The 19,523-nt window shown below is 43.3% G+C and overlaps 1 protein-coding gene across 1 annotated transcript in view; it reads right to left on the bottom strand.

Annotated features, from left to right (window-relative positions):
- Nucleotides 1-19,523, bottom strand: part of LOC142934157 (sickle tail protein-like) — a 74,296-nt gene that overhangs the window by 13,532 nt on the left and 41,241 nt on the right. The window contains exons 5-18 of the mRNA XM_076078589.1: nucleotides 19,361-19,454; nucleotides 11,503-11,788; nucleotides 10,912-11,191; nucleotides 9,743-10,054; nucleotides 9,052-9,156; nucleotides 8,802-8,833; nucleotides 8,538-8,707; nucleotides 6,918-7,093; nucleotides 2,057-2,193; nucleotides 1,258-1,405; nucleotides 1,115-1,169; nucleotides 929-1,051; nucleotides 687-791; nucleotides 103-397 (exon numbers count right to left, since the gene is read on the bottom strand). Coding sequence (XP_075934704.1) covers nucleotides 103-397; nucleotides 687-791; nucleotides 929-1,051; nucleotides 1,115-1,169; nucleotides 1,258-1,405; nucleotides 2,057-2,193; nucleotides 6,918-7,093; nucleotides 8,538-8,707; nucleotides 8,802-8,833; nucleotides 9,052-9,156; nucleotides 9,743-10,054; nucleotides 10,912-11,191; nucleotides 11,503-11,788; nucleotides 19,361-19,454 — 2,318 coding nt within the window. The remainder of the gene's footprint in view (nucleotides 1-102; nucleotides 398-686; nucleotides 792-928; nucleotides 1,052-1,114; nucleotides 1,170-1,257; nucleotides 1,406-2,056; nucleotides 2,194-6,917; nucleotides 7,094-8,537; nucleotides 8,708-8,801; nucleotides 8,834-9,051; nucleotides 9,157-9,742; nucleotides 10,055-10,911; nucleotides 11,192-11,502; nucleotides 11,789-19,360; nucleotides 19,455-19,523) is intronic.

The raw sequence follows: 19,523 nt of genomic DNA, 5'->3' as shown, positions 1-19,523 counted from the left end.
TTGTACAAGCAAACCTCACAGATACGATTTTGGATAAAAATAAGAACATGTTGTTACATAAGGCCCAATGTGTTTTCAGTGAATGAGATACTACAGGTCAACCTTGCAGGGTCAGGTCCAGAGTCGTGTCCCGCTCTGACTTTGATGCAGTGGACTGTTGTCTCGAGGCAGAATCAGAGCAACCCTCTGTGGTGTCTAACACATTCAGACGAGTGATGGTCTTCATCAGGCTGGCCTGGGATTCCTGGAGGACCTGGTCGAAGTCTGTGTTGGTGTTGGGGGATGGAAGCTGACTGGAGACAAAGCTGGCTGGCTGGTTGGCCTGGCTGGTGCTGGTCTGGTTCATACTGCTGGTTTCTACACCCAGACTGCCCTCTGGAGTGTGTCTCTCTGTAGTCTGAGGAGGACACACACACAGTCACACAGGTTGATGATAGCTGTGGTTTCTTTAAAACTGTGAAGGGGACTGAAGCTGTAGGAGATCAGTATCACTCCTACGATGATTTGCAGGTGAGAAAAACATCTCGTTCAACTGATACTGAAATAATATGGACAACTCAAACATCTTGACCTGCAAATTCTTCACCTCACAGTGAGTGCTAGCACACAGCTCCTTATTTAAAAGTCCCCTTCAGGAATGGAACATGTTCCAACCATTGAAGGTGTCACATTGGAGTGACACTGACCTGTTTCACTGTGGTGTGGTCAGCGTGGCTCTCCTGTGTTAGGGACGTCAGAGGGCCCCGTCTCCTCGGCAGAGCAGGGCTGCCCTCTCTGCTGCGAGGGCTCACCTTCACAACACAACAACATGTCTCACATTCTACACTACAGACGGCTTCCTAACCAGAACACCTGTTTATGTACAAAGGCTCACATTCTGTCATTTTTGTAATCATTCAGCAAATGGACTAATCAGTCAGTGCAGTACCTTGGCCACGGTGGGCGAGTCTCGTCCGTGGGTGGCTGTCAGTGGGGGGCTGGGGTGGCTGACCTCAGCCTGACTCCTGGAGAGAGAGGGCGCGGGCAGAGGAGGTCTGACCGAGGATCGAGGCTGGGGTTTGGGGGAGCTTTGGGGGCTCTGGGTCTTCAGGGGCCTCTGATCTGTTTCCAGGACCTTCAGAGGCTCCACCTGGGCTGATCTGGCAGGGACGATTGACTCCGACACACACCTGTCGATAACAGGGAGGACAAAGACGCATCAGGATTATTTTCCTGCTAAACGTAGTTGTTTTACCCCTGAGTGAAGTTAATGAGCACCTGCGGAGACAGCTGAGGGCTTCAGTCAGTGCTTTGACCCTCTTCAGCATGGAGTCCATCTTATGAGGCTCCTCCTTCAGGAAACGCACCGCCTCCACCTCCAGCCTCAGCACTGAGCGCATCTTCACCTGCAGCTCTGGATACTCACCTGGAAGACAAACAGACAGAGGAGACTCTGTGTAATTCTACATGTCACCATACACAACAATTTGACAAGGAATCCTGAACAGCACAAGCTCTTTAGGAAATAAATAGATACAAATGATGTTCCAGGTTCCTGTAAATCTTTTTCTGATTGTAATAAATCAGAAAATAAAATAAATTCATCTAAAAATAGCTACAACAACCACAGGCATCAAGCCATACGCTCAAGCTGTCTAAATCTGATTTCCCCTGATTCAAGTTTTTCTTTTCTTTTTTAAATTCATTAATCATCATCTTATTTATATTTTTGGACATAATTCAGGGATAAACAGACCAATTAGTTCATTTAAAGCTGGTGAGAGGCTGCTGCTAGCCTGACATCACCAGGTCAATCTACAGCATGCAGAGGTGAGCTGCTATTTTACGAGTTTGTATGTTAAAACTTTTGCCAAATACTGTAGGAAGTACAGCAAACACATTTTCCTCTCAAGAAAAGATTTAAGATCATCTGATTGTTCTTCATTTAGCAGAAAGATACCGTCCAGTTCGTACAATACTGGCAAAACATAAAAATATGCATCCTCTTATAGATCCTAATCAGCCAACAGAGACACACTGTGTGATTCAGTGTCGTCTTGAAACAACTCAAACCAACCTTTAAGGATGGCCAGAGCTTCTCCGACCCTCCGTAGGTTGACTGCTCCCTCCTCCACCTCTCTCAGAGTGATTGACAGCTGGTCGGGACTGGAGGCGGAGCTACGCTGCAAACGGTCCACGTAGCCCTCCAATCCACTGAGGTGAAAAAGACATGCAAACAGTCAGGTAGAAAAATCAGCAATGTAATAACCTACAGTAGACACAAGATGGCAGCAGAGACTTCAATAGTTCTGTTGGTGGTCCTCAAATGAAGATATTGATATTATGTGATGATGTGATATATTATATTTTAAGAGTCTTGTATCCTCTAGACAGTGAACACTTTTCATGTTCATAACATTTCAACCTGCATTTCATTATTTCTGAAACATCTTTTTGAGGTTTGCTTGAGGTTGAAACAGTGCACAGATACCTTTTTAGACTGGTTACATATTCCATGCGATTGATTAGCTTTATTTTAGTGGTAATATTCATGTAACCTCCAGATGTTGGCGAACTGAGCAGGGATGCTTGTGATGCTGCGCTGCAGTCTGGTCGGTGCACTGCAACACTGATCTGGTTTAGAGTTAGCATACATACTTGTTCCTCCTGAACCTATCCAGATAATGAAACCTCCACATGTGTCTGCAGGTGTATATAATTCAATAAGAAAAGATAGAGAAGTAAGTCAATTAAAGAAGATGTGTGTGGTACTTGTGCTTTAATTGAGTATTTCAATTTGATGCTACTTTATCCTTCAACATTGTACTTTTTACTTCGCTCAATTGTTTCAGAGCTTTAGTGGTTAGAGTAGAACTACCTAAAGATATATAGAGTTGTGACGGTTCCCTATCTAGGTTACTTGTTTATGATCCTTTAAGCCAGCAGGTACCAGAGGTGGTGATCGCCCTAAGTGGAGCGCACCTGGGCCCGGTGCGCTCCCACTATAAAGCGCCGCCTTCCTGGCAACCAGCGGTGCTCTCCTATCACCCCGTGGAGGAACGAGGACGGCTCGTTATGTCGAATAAACTCTTTACTTTTGGCCAACTGTCTGCGTCTCCCTGACCAGTGTCAGGGCTTCAGAGCCAGCTCGTGACAAGAGGCGTAACAGTTAGTCCCACATCGATTAGCTGCAACATGAAGACGCTTGTTGACATGTTCATGCTTTAGTGATAATGCTCCAATAATATAAACAGTAATGGGCGTGTGTTTTGATTTTGTTTCAGTTTCTTCAAGTACAACTTCTGTTGCCAATACTTCTGTTTTACTGTAAAAAAAAAAAAGTAGAACGCAGGACTTTTACTGTTTTGGTATTTTTTTGTCGGTACTTTGTTAGTTCATCTGAATACTTGTGGGTTGTGGATTTTACATCACTGTAAGAGTAATGTATACGCTGTACTGTACCAATGCATCATTAATTAGTAGACAGAATACAATTCTCCTGCACTTATACTCCCAGAAAACGTGTTCTTGTAATTTAATCGACCTTCATATTACTACACTGCTATTATAAGGCAGCAAACAGACACAGGTCCAATTATGGGGGAAGATTATTATTATCATTAATAATGATGTTCACTTTCTTTCCTAAAACCTATTAAAACGTAATAAAGAGATGTATTAAAAGCTGTCATCCTGCCTCAAAATCTAGCATGACTGATGGGCGGTCTCAAGGAACCTAGACACAGTGCATTGTGGGGCAATTGAGTATTTGCAGTAAGCTCACGTCTCATACTCTACTTGCTAATTTTTGCTAATGTAGTTTACATCCAGGTATTTTTGCAGACACAAAATCAACATTATATGCAGTGTGAACACACTACAAACTCCATTTTACACCATGCTTAGTGAGTTAGTATGTTAATATGCGATTTCCAACACAACAGTTTCCAACACTAACAGCTAAAAGAAGAACACACACGGTTGAGAGCATCACCACCACTCAGCTGCTGCTCTGCAGCCAGAGACACAGTTATGCAGCGCCTTATTAATGGGCATCAACGTCACATTTACATGTGCATTGTCAAAAAGATAGGCTCTAGCCTAAATTATTTCTTCAAGACGCAGTTGTGCCCGTGAGTCGGCGATAAGACGCTCACCTGCACAGAGCCGGTGGACATCTGCATAGATCACAGTGAGAGTGTTTCTGTTGTGTGAGAGATGTACGAGTGGAAAACATGTTTGATCCACTTGGTGTCTAGAAGGAGGTTAGCCGGTTGTTGGTTGTGTTCATTCAGTCAAACATTACAGCAGTGGTTGCTGCAGACACACCTGGAGGAGATCTGTACTCTACTGAGTGCACCTTTCTAGCGTCTCGTCATGTCTTCAGCTTTCACGAAGAAGATTTTTACTGTAACAGTAGGCCATGCAAGCGTTTTTTGCCCCAAATGACCCAAAGAGGTACATGCATGTGCCCATTTGGATTACCACCTGTGTTGGGAAACGTGAAACATTATGTCAAATCAATATTGTGTCATTTTTTGGTTTTGCATCTGGGCAAAATAAATGTTGCTGTGCATTTTTTCCAGCTAAAAACGCCACTGGATATGAACTTTTTTGAGATTGTCGTACATAAAGAAGGAACAGACACGCAGCCTTCTCTGCAGGATAATGTGAGGAAGCACATACACTGAGCTAGTTAAAGTCAACTTCACTTTCATGGTTGGATGTGGCCACTCTACTCAGTTTCTGCTCATACTAGAGCCTCTCACAGTATCCCAACACTGCTACTGGTTTGAAAATATGTCATAATTTCAACCTCATAATGAACTGATTGAAAAGTGTTCAAAAGTGAATGTGACGGAAAGTCTCCAGGAGCGTTCAGGATACCTCTTACAGAGTTCAAACGTCTGTTAAATCATTTATCCGTGTGGTCAGTAGATGGAGGTCTGAAGGATATGAATATACTGATATTACCACAGTGAGTGCTAGCACACAGCTCCCTATTCAAAAGTTTCCTTAAGGAATGGAACATGCTGCAACCATTGAAGATGTCACATTAGAGCTTTCATAATTTAAACTACGGGAATATGATCGTAAGATGACATAAATAAAAGTAATGTTAACAAGTACACTACATGTTTAGCTTTGTAGATGCATAATGAAATGAAAGAAACATCAAGTTAAGACATTTTACTCACTGCACAAGCACCACGGTTAGAATTTATAGTTAGCGTAAAGCTACGTTAGCAGCGCCAAAAAAACGAGATCATACAGTAATCATATTTACCCGTATTAATTGAAAATAATAGGAAATGCCGTCCTCACCATAATAACATAAACACTAGTTTAGGGGCAACGAAATGTCAGATCCTGTTTCGGGTTATCAGGTATTTTTCTGAGTCTATCATCATAAACGTATGATTTCATAACCTTGCAAATTAGTTTCAGTTTTTGTCTACAATGGCCCTGATATGCCGGCGAAGGAACTCCTACTCATGGTGCTTGATAAATGCCAGGCTTCTGTTTGGACTGAGTCGTCTGCTGTGCAGTCAGTGTGTATCCAACACGAGAATGAGTTGTGATGTCTCTGGAAACCCATGTCCTACCCAATCAAATCACTTCCCATCCCCCGGCTCTATTTTTAACAATATGTTTCATCACATTCTCTCTCTGCCTAAAGATGTTGCCGTGCTGTGTCTCGTATGTCACCAATAATGTTCAGCTGCAGTGACATCAGAAGGGACATGATGTCAGAGCGAGTGTGTAAATGGTGAAAAGGCTAAATCACCACTTCAGATATCATCGGCACAAATAGAAAGTGTACATTTTGTGAGGTAGGCAGGGGTGAGATTGGGATCTTTTGTGTGGGCGGGTGGGGGGGGGGGGGTCTCTGTGGGTGGGGTCCTTCCCGGGGCATTGTCCCCCTAGGAAACATATATGACAAATTACCTCTATTGTGATGCTTTTTAATGCACTATGCCACCTTGGAAAAAACTAACAATGGTGGAATGTAACTAAGTACATTTACTAAGTACTGTACTTAAGTAGGAAACTTTTAGTACTTGAGTATTTACATTTTGTTACTTTCCACTCCACTAATATAAAACCACTTAGTTAACCATCACAAAAGCTTCACTTCACGACAACACTTTAGGACACATTGTGTTGAACACCGGTCTATTGGTTGAAGGTCCCGTGTTTGTCGGACACATCCAGCTCCCCTACCACCCACCATAGGTGGTCTTTCTCCATAGCTAACACTACCTCACTACGTCTGACCATGCAGAGTCACGTATATGCGTTTCATTTGAGTCCACCACAAAATAAATGATTTTAATTGACTTTCCGTTGTCATTGTTTTCGTGCTGAGCGACGGTAGTAGTGGTAGGATGGCCTTGATCCAGTGTTCCTCTACTCGGCCTTTTGTCTGTTGGAAATTCAACAGTCACATCTCAATGAAGGAATGCTTCAGTTTTTTAATCCCAGTAAATGTTAGAGGTATTGGGGTCAGGGGGTTAGTTTAGAAGGAGGGTGGCGGAGGAGAAGGCAGGTGAGGAACGAGGTGCCTGGTAATGGAGGGTTCTTTAATCTGTTAAAACAATCGTATGTAACTTGTGTGGGACAGTGGTCAATGTGTCCACATGTGCTGATTACTTTTGAATGGTCAATGCTAAGATGTAGTGTTGCAGTGGCACAAATGAAGTGATAAAGTCAGTGAACTGACCAAGTAATGTCAATAAAACACCAAAATATATCGAAAGGTTGCTAACATTAGCCCAGTAGCTTATGATACCAGACCAAGTCTGTAGCAGCGAGGCTGTGTTTCATTGCTAAGGAAATCAACCTTTTATTTGAGAGGACTGTACTTCATCTTCTTTCAAGGGTTACATAATCCTGTCTTCAAAGCTAAATACTCAGGAGGAAATTCAAAGTCTCACCGGAGCTGTGTGAGTATTCTCTCCTCTGTAGCCAGGTAGTGGATCCTCTCCTCCTCCATCCCAGCTCTCCGTCTGTACACTGCCTCCTCAGACTGAGCCAGCCGATCGTACATCAGCACCACCAGCTCCTGACCTGCCATCCGCAGCATTGAGGTCACGCTCTCCTGGTTTGACAGCTAGGACACAGGGAACAACTCAGGAGTTAGGATTCAACAACAGAAGCTTTTTTTTGCTTCGCTAGTGGCGAGGCCTGAGGGACGGCAGTGTGTGTCGGTCAGTCTGTCCCTCCAACACTTTGGTGCAAGATATTTCAACAACTACTGACGCCATTGCCAATAGATCTGGTGTGGATATCACTGTCCACAGAGGATGGTTGTGATGGCCCAGGACCTAACATATACTGCAAGGCTGAAATGTACCTGTGATCAACACGATGTACACCTGATACCAGGAACTACTGTTGTGTTTTCTGCATTTCCTTGTACAATCCTGTGTTACATCTTAGCAATACATTATCCTTGAGAAAAATATAGTAAAAGAAATCAGACTTTATGATCAGATCAGTGTGTAACTGGTCCAAAAGCCGTACTCAGCAACCGTAGAACTAATATTATGCTGATACCATAAAAGACACTATGTTGACTAGCTACTGTAGAGAGTATGTTACTGTATGTGTAGTGTACTGTGTGTAAAAGAGAAAAAACACATAACGGTACCAATCCTGCGTCCGTTCGGATTGTTCATGTATTTCTTGTTACATGCTATAAATATGTGTCAATACAAGTGTGTTTGTTTTTACAAAACTCCTCTTTACATAACAGTATTTTTGATGACTCATCTTGTAGTAAAGGTCGGTTGTATAAAGCATGCGATTTGAGCTGACAAGCTAACCCCGTCCTAGCAGAGCAACATGTGAGTGAGAGATGTGTGGGTATTCACATTTCTAAAGAGTATTGTTAAGGTCTAATGTAGTACTTTTCAGGTGCAGGTTAACAGCTACAGCTCATCATCTCTCTACAGCTCTGTAATTGTGCTGCATTCATAAAGCCACGCCCACTTTGAGCGATCCAATCACATCTTAAAGATTTTATCTAAATCTCCCTTACATTTTGTGTTTCACTCAGAAATGTGTCACATGACTGAAGCTACAGACTCTCTAACTTCCCTTTCACTGTGTACACACAGAGCCTGAACATCCCATGGCCTCTGGTGGCTGGCTGCAGTACTGGTCATAAATACTACCCCTCCATGGTAGCAGATGGGACGTGGGCCAAACTGAAACATCTGAGTACACATGAAATACATTTTTTTCATTCTTATCACACTGCTGTTTGTTTAACTGTTTGGTTTGAATGAGTTATGTGATGCTGTAAAAAGGGGGTGTGATGTCATGATTCACAGCTACTCTGAAGGAAGTAGTTGGAGCTGGATGCTTTGGGAAAAGCAAGTAGAGTAGGAACTTTAACTTTCCATAACTGTGATTTTCTGTTTTCAAACATGGACTGTATATAAAGATGTAATGATGTAATTTGATCATAGATATATTTAAAGAGAGAATATGGTTATGATTGATGATTGATGCTGCCTTGATTCTAACCAGTCAGTGTACGGGGTCAGTACCTGTAAGTGTTTGAGGTGGTTGAGTTGCAGCCGCAGATCACACACATCTCTCTTTGCTAACACCAAGCTCTGCTGTAGCCCGCTGTCAGAGGGAGGGGCCGGGAGCGCCAGAGGGGCGGGGCTGAAACTGTCAATCACAGCAGCTGGGACCTGAGGCTCAGATGACACTCCTGAAGGTGAAAGAAAGGTCATCATATTCAGAGCATAAGTATGTAGTTGGTGGCAGGTAATGTCACCATCTGTTATAATAAGAGGATATCTCACCAGCTCTGTTGAGTTTGTGTTCAGTATTGTCACTGAAAAGACACACAGACAGAGTTACATAGTGAACATAACCATCCTTGGTCTAGCCACTAGTACAGTGTACAGAACTCATTTCATCTTAGTACCTGAAGACTTGTCCAGTACAGGTCTATTCTATAACCATTATTAAGAATTATTTCGTGGTTGCATCTAAAGAACTTATTGGATGTGCTGCTGTTGGCTTAAAGGGATGAAGGCAGATGGAACAGACCTGACAGCGTCCTTGACTCCTGGAACATCTGGGCCCATAGACAGAGCATTGTGCACCAGACCAGCTAGACTGGCTATCTGCTCCTCCATGGCTTTCATCCTCTCACTGCAAAATACAAACACATGTACTGTATCCATCACATTTAAACATGAGGTAGCTTTGTAAATCATACGACGTGTTTCATATTCAGCTCTTTAATTCCACTGTATGCAATGCTAATGTATGAGATGGATCTCATCACTGCGTGGTATTTCTCTCAAGTCGTTTACAGATCTTGTACTTTAGGACCGATATAATAATTATGTGTCTTTATCACGGACAGATCTTTTGTAATAACAACAGGGACCACATTCTACCAACCAAAACCAACACTGTTGATTTGAATCAGCGGATTTCATTCTGCTCTTGCCCGCTGCATTTGAAGTGTATCCTTGAGGTCTAACAAAAAACAAACAATTTGGTCACCAACTTGTACTCCATAGCACGACCAGTGGTCAAAACCGCACATGGTATCCTTAAAGCACTTGTTGTTTGAGAGTCAAAAGTGAATTGGGATAAAGAAGCTAAGTTTGTGATAGCGTTAGAATTCTCGAGGTGTGAAGATATCCTGCAGGAGGACTCAGTGGAATGGTACTGAATACACACCTCGTTAAGTGCTCACTTTGAAGTAATGAAGGGGATCTCAGCTCACCTCTGGACGTTGCCGACAGTCACATGACCCTGAAACAGTCTCTCAGGTTGTCCCAGCGGGCTGTCCATAAAGACAGACGAGGTAGAGGAGCCACTTCCTCTGCTTCTGTTCACGATCTCCACTGTGGCTCCGTTACTGTCCCGCCGCAGGGACCGGCGAATAGGGGACATCCTCTCCGGAGACACCAGGCCCACCCCTCCGACGATCTGTCCCTCTGTCATCCGGACTTCATTGACTCTGTGAGGGGAAGGGGGCGGCGTTTTGGTTCCCATTGGAGGAAGCTGGCTGTCTCCATACTTCCTGCTTTTCTGCCTGGATGGTGGAAAAACAGCTGGTTACATGGACAGTGTGCCGGGTCCCCACTGGTAAAAAAAGATATTATTGTATTCCAACCAATTACTGATCAGATCTTCCTCCCTGTTCACTCTCCTATACTCCTACCAGAGCTGGATTATCTTACTGATGACACACATTAAATCACTTCAACAGGCTTTTATTGTGAAGCAGTTGCAGCAAACACAACGTATTTGTCACTGAGGTTAGAGCTGACAGCAATAATCTGTAAATCTGTCAGGGAGCAGCGGACCAGTGAGCTGTTAGAAAAAGAGCAGCACACCTCCCACCGCTCTGACTGCATCCTGCTGTTGTGTGGAACACTGTGTGCGCAGCATGGAATGAGATAACAGTTGTAATTATCACGGACTGAGTTTGTTTGACTGCTCTGTAAACAGATACACCAGCTGCTCTAACATTGGCTAGCGCAACAACTGGAAACTCTGTGTGAAGAGTATTGTTTGATTAGATAACCGTGCAATGCAGAAAACGTGTTCCTATTGATAACATGATATTGGTTTCATCCATGTTTTCCAGCTCTGAAAGAGGAAAAGGCAATATTAGGCAAACCCTTGTGGATCTGCAGACCTAGCAGAGACAGGTAGTTACTGTCTGCTGCAGTTGCTACGGTAGCAGGCTGAAGCTGGTGTATGACCTCTGTCAACCTCTCACTTCCTGATCTCTGCTGTCACCTCCTGCTGCACACAAAGTGGAAGTGACAGAAGCAGTCACCTTCAAACACTCCCCGAGTCCAACTTCAGCAGGTTTCCATGTTTGTGTCTCCAAAGACAGAAGTGTATGTGTCTGCATTGGGTTTTAAACCAGTGTGTGTGTACCTGTGGAGGAAGCGTGTCTGCTGCTCCAGGCTCTCTCCGTAGCCCATCAGAGGTTTAACGGAGGCCCGGTACTGCTGCAGCCCCCCTGGGATCCCTGTGACCCCAGCGTCCACCATGTCTGCAGCGAGAGACGGAGGAGCGCTACACTGGGAGGAGGCCATGCTCAGGCGACCTCCTCCTCCTCTGTCCTTCAGGGAGGAGCAGTAGGAGTCTGGGTAATGTGGTCCTCCTTCACCACGCACCACCAGGGCCATGCTCTTACTGCTGCCGGCATCATCATCTGACACACACACACACACACACACACACAAACATCCGACGTTCACTGGATCAGACTATGATGTCATAGTTCTAAATGTAAATATATACTGTTAACATGTAATGTTACAATCTGTAGTTATGTGTAGGGCCGATAAAATAAGCCTCCTGGATCAGTGTCTAGTTGTGCATGTGAACGTTTTTAACATGTGTTCATGTTTATTAAGTGTTGTTTATCTCAGGCTACATGTCTACATGTCTACATGTCTCATCAGATGAGCATGGAGACGCACTGCCTATGAATCAAACAGGTTCTCCCTGCAGGTTTCTCACCAGGCCTCACGTCTCTCCTCTCCAGTATAGAGCTGCTGCTGGTGCAGAGGGAGCTGGATCGGCCCACCCCTGACAGGTGTTCCCGTGGTAATGTGGCGCTGCCCGGATCCACCATCCCCGTCCTGCCCCCTGTGCTCCCCCCACCGTACGCCATCCTGGAGGGGGACGAGGGCATGGAGCGGACCATGGGTGGGGACATGGAGCCCTGCAGGCTGTGCAGGGTGCTGCGGCCGGACGACGCCATGTGGACCGGACTGTGACTGCTGTACAACACCTCTTTGGAGATCTGCAAGGACCAACCACAGTGTCAATATCATTGCTCAGACAAGTGAATGAATATACTTATTGAAGAGTTAATTTCCTCTCAACAAAATTCACCAACCCAAGAAAATGTCCACAGACAAAAGTGCTGGACTGTATAACCTCCTGAATCCTCTCAAAAACAACTTGTTTAGGATTAGAGAAAGCTCATGGTTTGTGTTCCAATGTGTTAAGGTTAAGGGGCTTTTATTGTCATGGAAACAATAATAACCACGTGGTTATGGTTAAAAAAAAAAGCATGAGTCTGTAGGTCTGCTGTGTGAAAGCCTGATGTCTTGTTGACCCATCCATCCCGACCTCTCTGGACTCTGTTGCTCTGTGATGACGTCATCTGACGTCCTCCTTTGCTCCCATCATAGAGCAACAGCTCCCAGAGGGCTTTGTCACTTCAACCTAAACACATGACGTGTTGGGGCATCGGCTGAAGCTGATGCTGTTGTTCTTCTCAGGAGGAATTGGAACTACTTTAAATTCCATTTCAAAGCTGCAACAATCAATCTTCCACATGAACCATGGATCAAATGACTTTGTGTAATGTGTCAAGTCATTGCGATGAGCTTCCCTCAGCTTTACAAAGTGTTTCATTTTGGTTTGGTTTTACAGTCGGCCAACTTCCCGTTTGTACCTCGTCTTAAGCAGCAGCAGGGAAGGGAGTGTTTGTTTATCTGATACAAAGATTAGAAAAAGTAGCCAGGAATGCACATTTCATGCACGTATTGTTCATGTTCACCCTCTCAAAAGAACAGCCTCAGAAGACTTAATCTCAACCTGTAGATAGAGAATGAAAAATAAGCAACAGTATTTGGATTGGTACATGTAAATTTGTGCCAACTGAGGGAAAGCTTGTTTTAATGTGACGTCTGCTAGGTGTACATGAGATGAGGAAACTACAGGCACGTCAACAGACATGCTCCCAGAGACCAAAACAAACCCAGTGCAGGAAAAACTGCTTTTACAGAGAAGCCCTGTGTAGGCATGCAGGTGTGTGTGTAGGCATGCAGGTGTGTGTGTGTGTGAAAGTTGTGCACGCACTGTGGGAAGCCCTCCAAGCATCGAAATGCCCTGATGAAGACAGTGAATCAACATGTGTGAGATCAGATTGACTTCAAACAGCTCTGACAAACAAACTGGCAGACTGTGACTGGCAGGCTGATCCAGGAACAGCCAGTTCATATGCTGCTGATGTGGAAACCTCACAACTGCTTGTTTTCGTTAACGTAATGTCTTCCCAGGCCATTACCTAGTTGTATAAGGGCAAATGTTAGTTTGCGTATCATTAATGTACAGCAGAAGGTAATTTGTGATAAGTTGTTCTACAGCCACTCTCTATCAACGTGCCCATTGTACCAGTAAACAGGCCTAAACTTGTTGCATTTCTTTCAAAACAGGCTTAGTGTGGTCCCACTAAGCCTGTTTTACATATCAGGTTCTGCCATCACGGAGCTCTATCAACCATTTCATCAGAAACAATGAGCACGAGTATCCTCATCGTACTCCTGTTCTGCCGTTACTGTTACTGAAACTCAAACAACTCTTATTTGGAAATCTCGAAAAAGTCGAAAGATGCCAAAAATGTCAAGCTTAAAAGATATTGTGGAGAAGATGAAGGAAAAGTAAACTCCAGATGCACTATAATACTCTCTGTCACCACCTCTCAGGATAGAATGAGGCACGGGGAAATGCCAGACAGGCTCACTCATCTTAACAAAAACAATCTGAGGTTCTTTTTTACAAGCATTGACAGTGATGATAAATCCCACTTCTACATGTCCCGTGATTTTTCTCAAACACGAAGTGCAATTAGAAAGAATATTAATCAGACTAGGCTGTATAATATGTAAGATTTTAGAAAAAGGTTAATACTTTCTGTAAAAACACCAATATATTTGAGACTTTGCAGTCAGGTTACAGAGATCACCACAGCAAACTGCAAACCAACGTCACGTGGTCGCAATCAAAAATATTAAGTATATATAATATATTTTACTGAAGTAAAAGTATGTAAGCGTATAATCAATCATCACCTGTGGACCTTAAGACTTATTTCTTTAGCCTGGCTTTTACTTAAGGTGCCTTGTCATTTATTGACTTACTTTGTAAGCCGCAATCATTGGCTTTCATACTATCTCCATCTATTTTAGTGACTTTTAATTATTTCATTGTTAATTGTTGTAATTGTTACTGTTGCAATATTCTATTGTATTGTTGTCTTTTATTTACTCGTTCATTTTTTCTCTTGCTTTGTGAGGCACTTTGGGTGTTAAGTTGAGAGTAACTGGGCTGAGAGTATTGTATTTCACTTCAATTAATTCTATTTCATTTCAATAGCTCAATATTAAAAAATCATACATTTCTGTAAATCATCTTCTGTTCTTGGAGCCTCACATCTGAAAACAAAACAACGAAAAACTACCAACTGGCCAGGTGAGGAGAAACACTGGCAGAAGGTATCGTGAAGCTGAAGTTCTGTCCCCTCAAAGACTCCTGATGGCACTCAGCGCTCTGCTGTCCACATCATCAGCACCTTCATCCCCAACATCAGCGCTGTGGTTCCCATCAGCACCACAGCAGTAGCTTGTACGTGTGCAGGTGGCTTTGACGATGCTGGCAGCGGTCAGCTTTGACACACAAACAAAGCTTAGCTTTAATCTATCATTATTTTATGAAGAACGAGCTGGCACAAATATATTGTCATTGAACAAGTGTTTGCAACTGTTGCAAATTCGCATCGCGGGCGAGTATTTAGCAAGCCTCAAAAGCTCACACTGGGTTCACCTTCCAACAGGACAATGACCCACAGCACACAGTCAAGAGACAACGGTGAATGGCCTTGAGTGGCCCAGCCAGAGACCGGATTTGAACGCAGTCAAACATCTGGAGAGAACTGAAAGACAGTCTCCATCCAACCTGACAGAGCTGTAGAGGGTCTGCAGAGAAGAATCCAGCTGTGGTTTTACATACGAATACTTGTGTCAATGTGATGTTTCAGTTTTTTGTCTTTAATTAATGAGTAAAACCATTTATTTTGTGCCGTTACATTCACAGTACGGACTGTACTACACTACACTGAATCAATCTCTGGAAGGTCTTTCTGAAGTTTGGCCTCCAACAGTATCACTGTGTCTGTCCTTCTCTCGGGTTCCCACCATTGATCAAGTTAACAAGCATTTCTTCTCTCCGTGCTACACATAGCAACATCACGACACACATGCAACTCAGAATAATAGAGCCCGATCTTAGATGGCATTCACTCCGTCCCATTTAAATCAAGCTTAACATGCTGTATGCTCTGCAGCTCTACTCTGGAAAATCCACAAAAGAGAAGAAGTTTAAGATCAAATTGACATTTGAATATGTGTTCGAGCTCATCGGTGAAGTTTAATGTAGTATGATGGAGCCTGACTGTGTAATATCACATCATAAAATATGCAGTTTGTTGATACAACTGGGGTCATGCACACATTTAATTAGTGAATAGCAGATAATCACATATCAGGATGTTTCCATCAGTCAAATCCATCTTCAACAATCGGTCAACTAACAGATGCAAAGTTACACACACACACACACACACTTGCCAAACATAGCCACAGCCATACACTCCCCAACACTAACAAAAGCTCCCGGTACCATAAACCTGAATACTGGACTCTGCCAGCTGTCATACACACCAGACCAGAGTCAGATGGTATACTGCTGCGTGTTAGCCTGTTAGCTCGTTAGCCTTAGCACACGGGCTAACGAGAGTTTGGAGTTTGCCGAGAATTGTTACTGCAGTTTGTTTGATAGCTCGGCTACTTTTAGTGCCAGTTCGTGTTACTGTTTTGCATATGAATATCACACAGTCATGGTTTACAAAAGGTATGCAATGTCACCGCAGAAAGTATCAATCATCACGACTGAAAATCTGCATTGTCACTATGACAAGAATATATAGGACTTCAACAACTTAGTCTAAATGTGCCCCTTTGCCGTTGCCAGCCTGCCCTCCTCAACTTCATTATTTCTCATTGTACAGCCAACAATAAATATGTATTCTGCCCAAAAAAAAATCCCAGTTATCGTTTTCTTCCTGAAGCAAAGATTCCATTTTCTTTACTGATCCCAATGTGGTTGGTGAGTTTAAGTGCAGACACCAACAGCAGACAGACTTCTCAGATGTACAAACCTCTGCTTTTGTGTCAGACTTAACTCAACCAGCTGTAAACCAAATGAACACAGCACAGTGTGAAATCAACTATGAAAATTGACATCAGTCAAGTTTACCACACAATAGACACTCATTCTAGAGGTTCCACCAAAAACCTAACCAGACACCGATCTGTTTGTCCTGTAAACCTGTTGACTTTGTGAAGCTCCTCTTCCAAACTACAGAAAAACACACGTTGTAAAAAGCGTTGTGATATAGTTTGTGCCACTTGTGACTTACCTCCGCATGAACACAGTCAGAGACCCGGTAGCTGTGCAGATGAGAGGTGCACAGCAGCCTGCATGACTGTGAGGGGGTGCCACAATTCAAATCCATCTCGTTATTTCAAAAGGGCGTTGATCTCTAAACCTACACAGAGCCGACGTGTCATAACACATAAACCGTTAGGAGTCTGAAGAATCCCACATAAAATAAAGCCTGCAGTGTAACGTCCAGACCAGTTACACAAGGAGAGCATGCCGTCAATCACATCGCTGTTCCAGCACATAATTGAGCTGACACAGATTCCCCACAAAAACAAAATCTGCTTCCCACTGAGAATCAGCTCTCACAGCATCTTCTCTCCCACACACACACACACACAGAGTTCGTAGCCCTGAACAGTTATCATTATGTAAACGTGTCTCTGTGTTTTTCTGCATATATTTAGTGACTTTGTATCTTTGGCTGGATGATAAGATGAATAAACTCCATCTTTAATGACATTGTAATAGAACATGTGACCTATGATGTCCAGCCCACCCCTCCATGGAGCACATGCTGTTTTGAACAGTATTTTGAAAGATGAATAAATAATTGATAAAATGAGTTAGGCTGAGTGTTTTATACTGGTGCAAATATGATATAAACTGTTTCAAGACAGTTTTAGTACAGCAAAAACATTCTACTACTGTTGAGTATAAATACCTTTATTGGACTCATTTTCAACTGGCACATAACATTTTTTTATGTTTGATAGCCTGTGTACCCGTAGTACAATTTCTGGCACTTATGATGTACAGTGACACTGATCGTTTTGAATGTCTGTCAATTTATAATATTTAAGTATACAATTTCTCAGAATATTATCTTTTATTACCTTTTGAGTCAAGAATGCAAACTTGCCTGTGTGCTGATATTTCGAATTTTTAAATGTTGAAGTAGTAGAACTCTAAATACACAAAAGATGGTCACTGTGGTAGTTATAATGCATAAGACATACAAAGCTAATGAACGAGGACATTCTGTTATTTAGTATGTGACCAGCAGAGATACACAGAAGGCAGAGGACAGTGAGGGAGGCCCCTCCTCCATCAGCATCTTATCTGTTCGACTAGCGGGAGCAGAACAGCATCAGAGCAGACCCCCGCACTGACAGAAAGCTCCTATAATCCCAGTAACTGCCAACACAGCGGTAGTGTATAATTGAGCATTTTTATAAACATCCCAAACTCATGGAGGGAAAGTGGAGACATGTTATCAGGACAGCTCTGAGGAACATGAAGCATGGACATCGTCAAAGTCCTCCTGCAGCAGCGGCAGCTCACATCCATCACATGACCTCCAATCAACTGCTCTACAAACGGTGAAAGGAAGATGTCAATGTCTCTCCAGTTGGTCACACCGGTCCTTTAGTTTGTGATTACTCCTCTGTTAGAAGACCAACATCGGCACAGGACGACAACAGCGGCCTTCTCTTCAATCAGACACTGTGTTTGGCCACGCTGGGAGTGTCATGCAAACAGAAAAGTGTCTCACCGTTTGCAACAGTTGTATCATGAGACATCATCCACTATCAGATTCATGCAGGGACACATTCCTGGCTGATACTTTGTATTGTGAATGGTGTAATTCTACTGTTTACCTGTCAAGACAGACGATAACTTCAACTTTCCAGAGTTGTCTCATAGCGTCATAAACCGCTGTGCTTTTCTGGATATATTTTTTAAAAGTGCAGTAATATCATATTGGTGGGCTGGTCATTTACATCTTCACAGCAGTAGATGGACTGAGTACCAGTCCCTGTGGAACAGTGAGCATTTTTTGCTTAAGAACATGTTGCATTATGGGTTGCTTTAATGCTGATATGCCGACATATCTTCATGTCCTCGTATAAGGTAGCTAGCCCAGTTTAACCTACAAGACTCTCTGATGGCTCCTGTGACGTGTTTTGTTGCCACGGAGGAAACAAACCCACGAGGAGCAGAAACAGACTTGGAGTGTATGAGTCACCTTTCATGCAACCAGGAATTACTGGTGTCATTCAATGTCACGATGAGAAGCTAATAACTGTCAGAGAAAATAACACCCTCCCCTTCCCAAGAGTGAGGACTAGATTAGCCAAACACTGTGATCGTCTCACCAACCCAACATTACTGCCAAGTCCAGAATCTTTCCCTGGTCAGACTGTAATCAGTGCAGACAAACACGTGAAAATTAAACCGGCACAGCAGAGACTGTTTCAGGCTATAATTAGGGGTCAAAACAAGGACATAGTTTTTACTGATTGGCCCAGAGGCAACGCATCCCTGATGTTCCACATGTTTACTGTGGCCTTGTTCCTGATCTCCCACACACAGACCACTGTGTTCAGAGGCAGCAGCTCTGCTCATACTGAGCTTGAATCCTCTGTGACAAAAGACCTGGACCTCTGAGAACAATTGGCTTTATGTTTCTCTATGAAACAGCAGAAGAAGGAAACACATGTGCGATGTGAACTATTTAAATATGAGTTTGCCACATCTGTCATCTATTCCAGCACCGATCCCCTTCTCCAGCAGGGGGTTGAAGGTCCCAAAGAGATGGTTTCACCCTGCTAGCAGTGGACTTCTGAGACTGTGTTCATACCAGCGTCATTAAAAGCTCCCTCATTTCAAAAAGAACACTGTGGTGATGTAACAGGGGTGCTGACACCGGGGGGCAGAGATGCAGGTCACTGCCTTTTCTCCTCTTGTTTAGGACTACTTCTTTCTGACTTGTTAGTTATTTAGATCAAAATAAAACTAAGATGAAATAATGAGAAACTATGCTTCTTATATAGTTATCACTGTCAAATTATTATTGACGCAGGCTAAATATTCTTCAGCTAGCTTTATATATATATGTTGAAGTTGACACATTAATAACACTTTGATGTGATGTATAATTACAGCAGGTAGTCGGATACATGGCTGGTTGTTCAGCTCTCCTGAATAAATACATAATGTCCGTGTTATAAATCACCCAGCATTTCTGAAGCATTTCTTATGTCTGAAACAAAGTTGAGAACATGTGTTGGCAGTACAGACGCTGCGGGATACAAAGCACGGTACAGACGGCAGCAGACTGAAGAGAGTTTGGCTGACTCACCCGGCCCTCTGTGTTGGTCGGCCTGGCATGGCGGTTGAACACGTGTGCTGGGTCTCTATGGTAAGCCTTCAGACAGGAGTGGGATGTGATGTTTCTGGAAGCAAAAAGAACACAAAAGTGGACAGTTTAATGTGCGCGTGTGTGCGTGTGTGTGTGTGTGTGT

The sequence above is a fragment of the Anarhichas minor genome, unplaced genomic scaffold (assembly GCF_050575085.1).
Source record: "Anarhichas minor isolate MPS153535 unplaced genomic scaffold, ASM5057508v1 ptg000006l, whole genome shotgun sequence".
Lineage (NCBI taxonomy): Eukaryota > Metazoa > Chordata > Actinopteri > Perciformes > Anarhichadidae > Anarhichas > Anarhichas minor.
The sequence above is the reverse complement of the archived record's forward strand: the minus strand, read 5'-3'. Positions and strand labels throughout refer to the sequence as shown.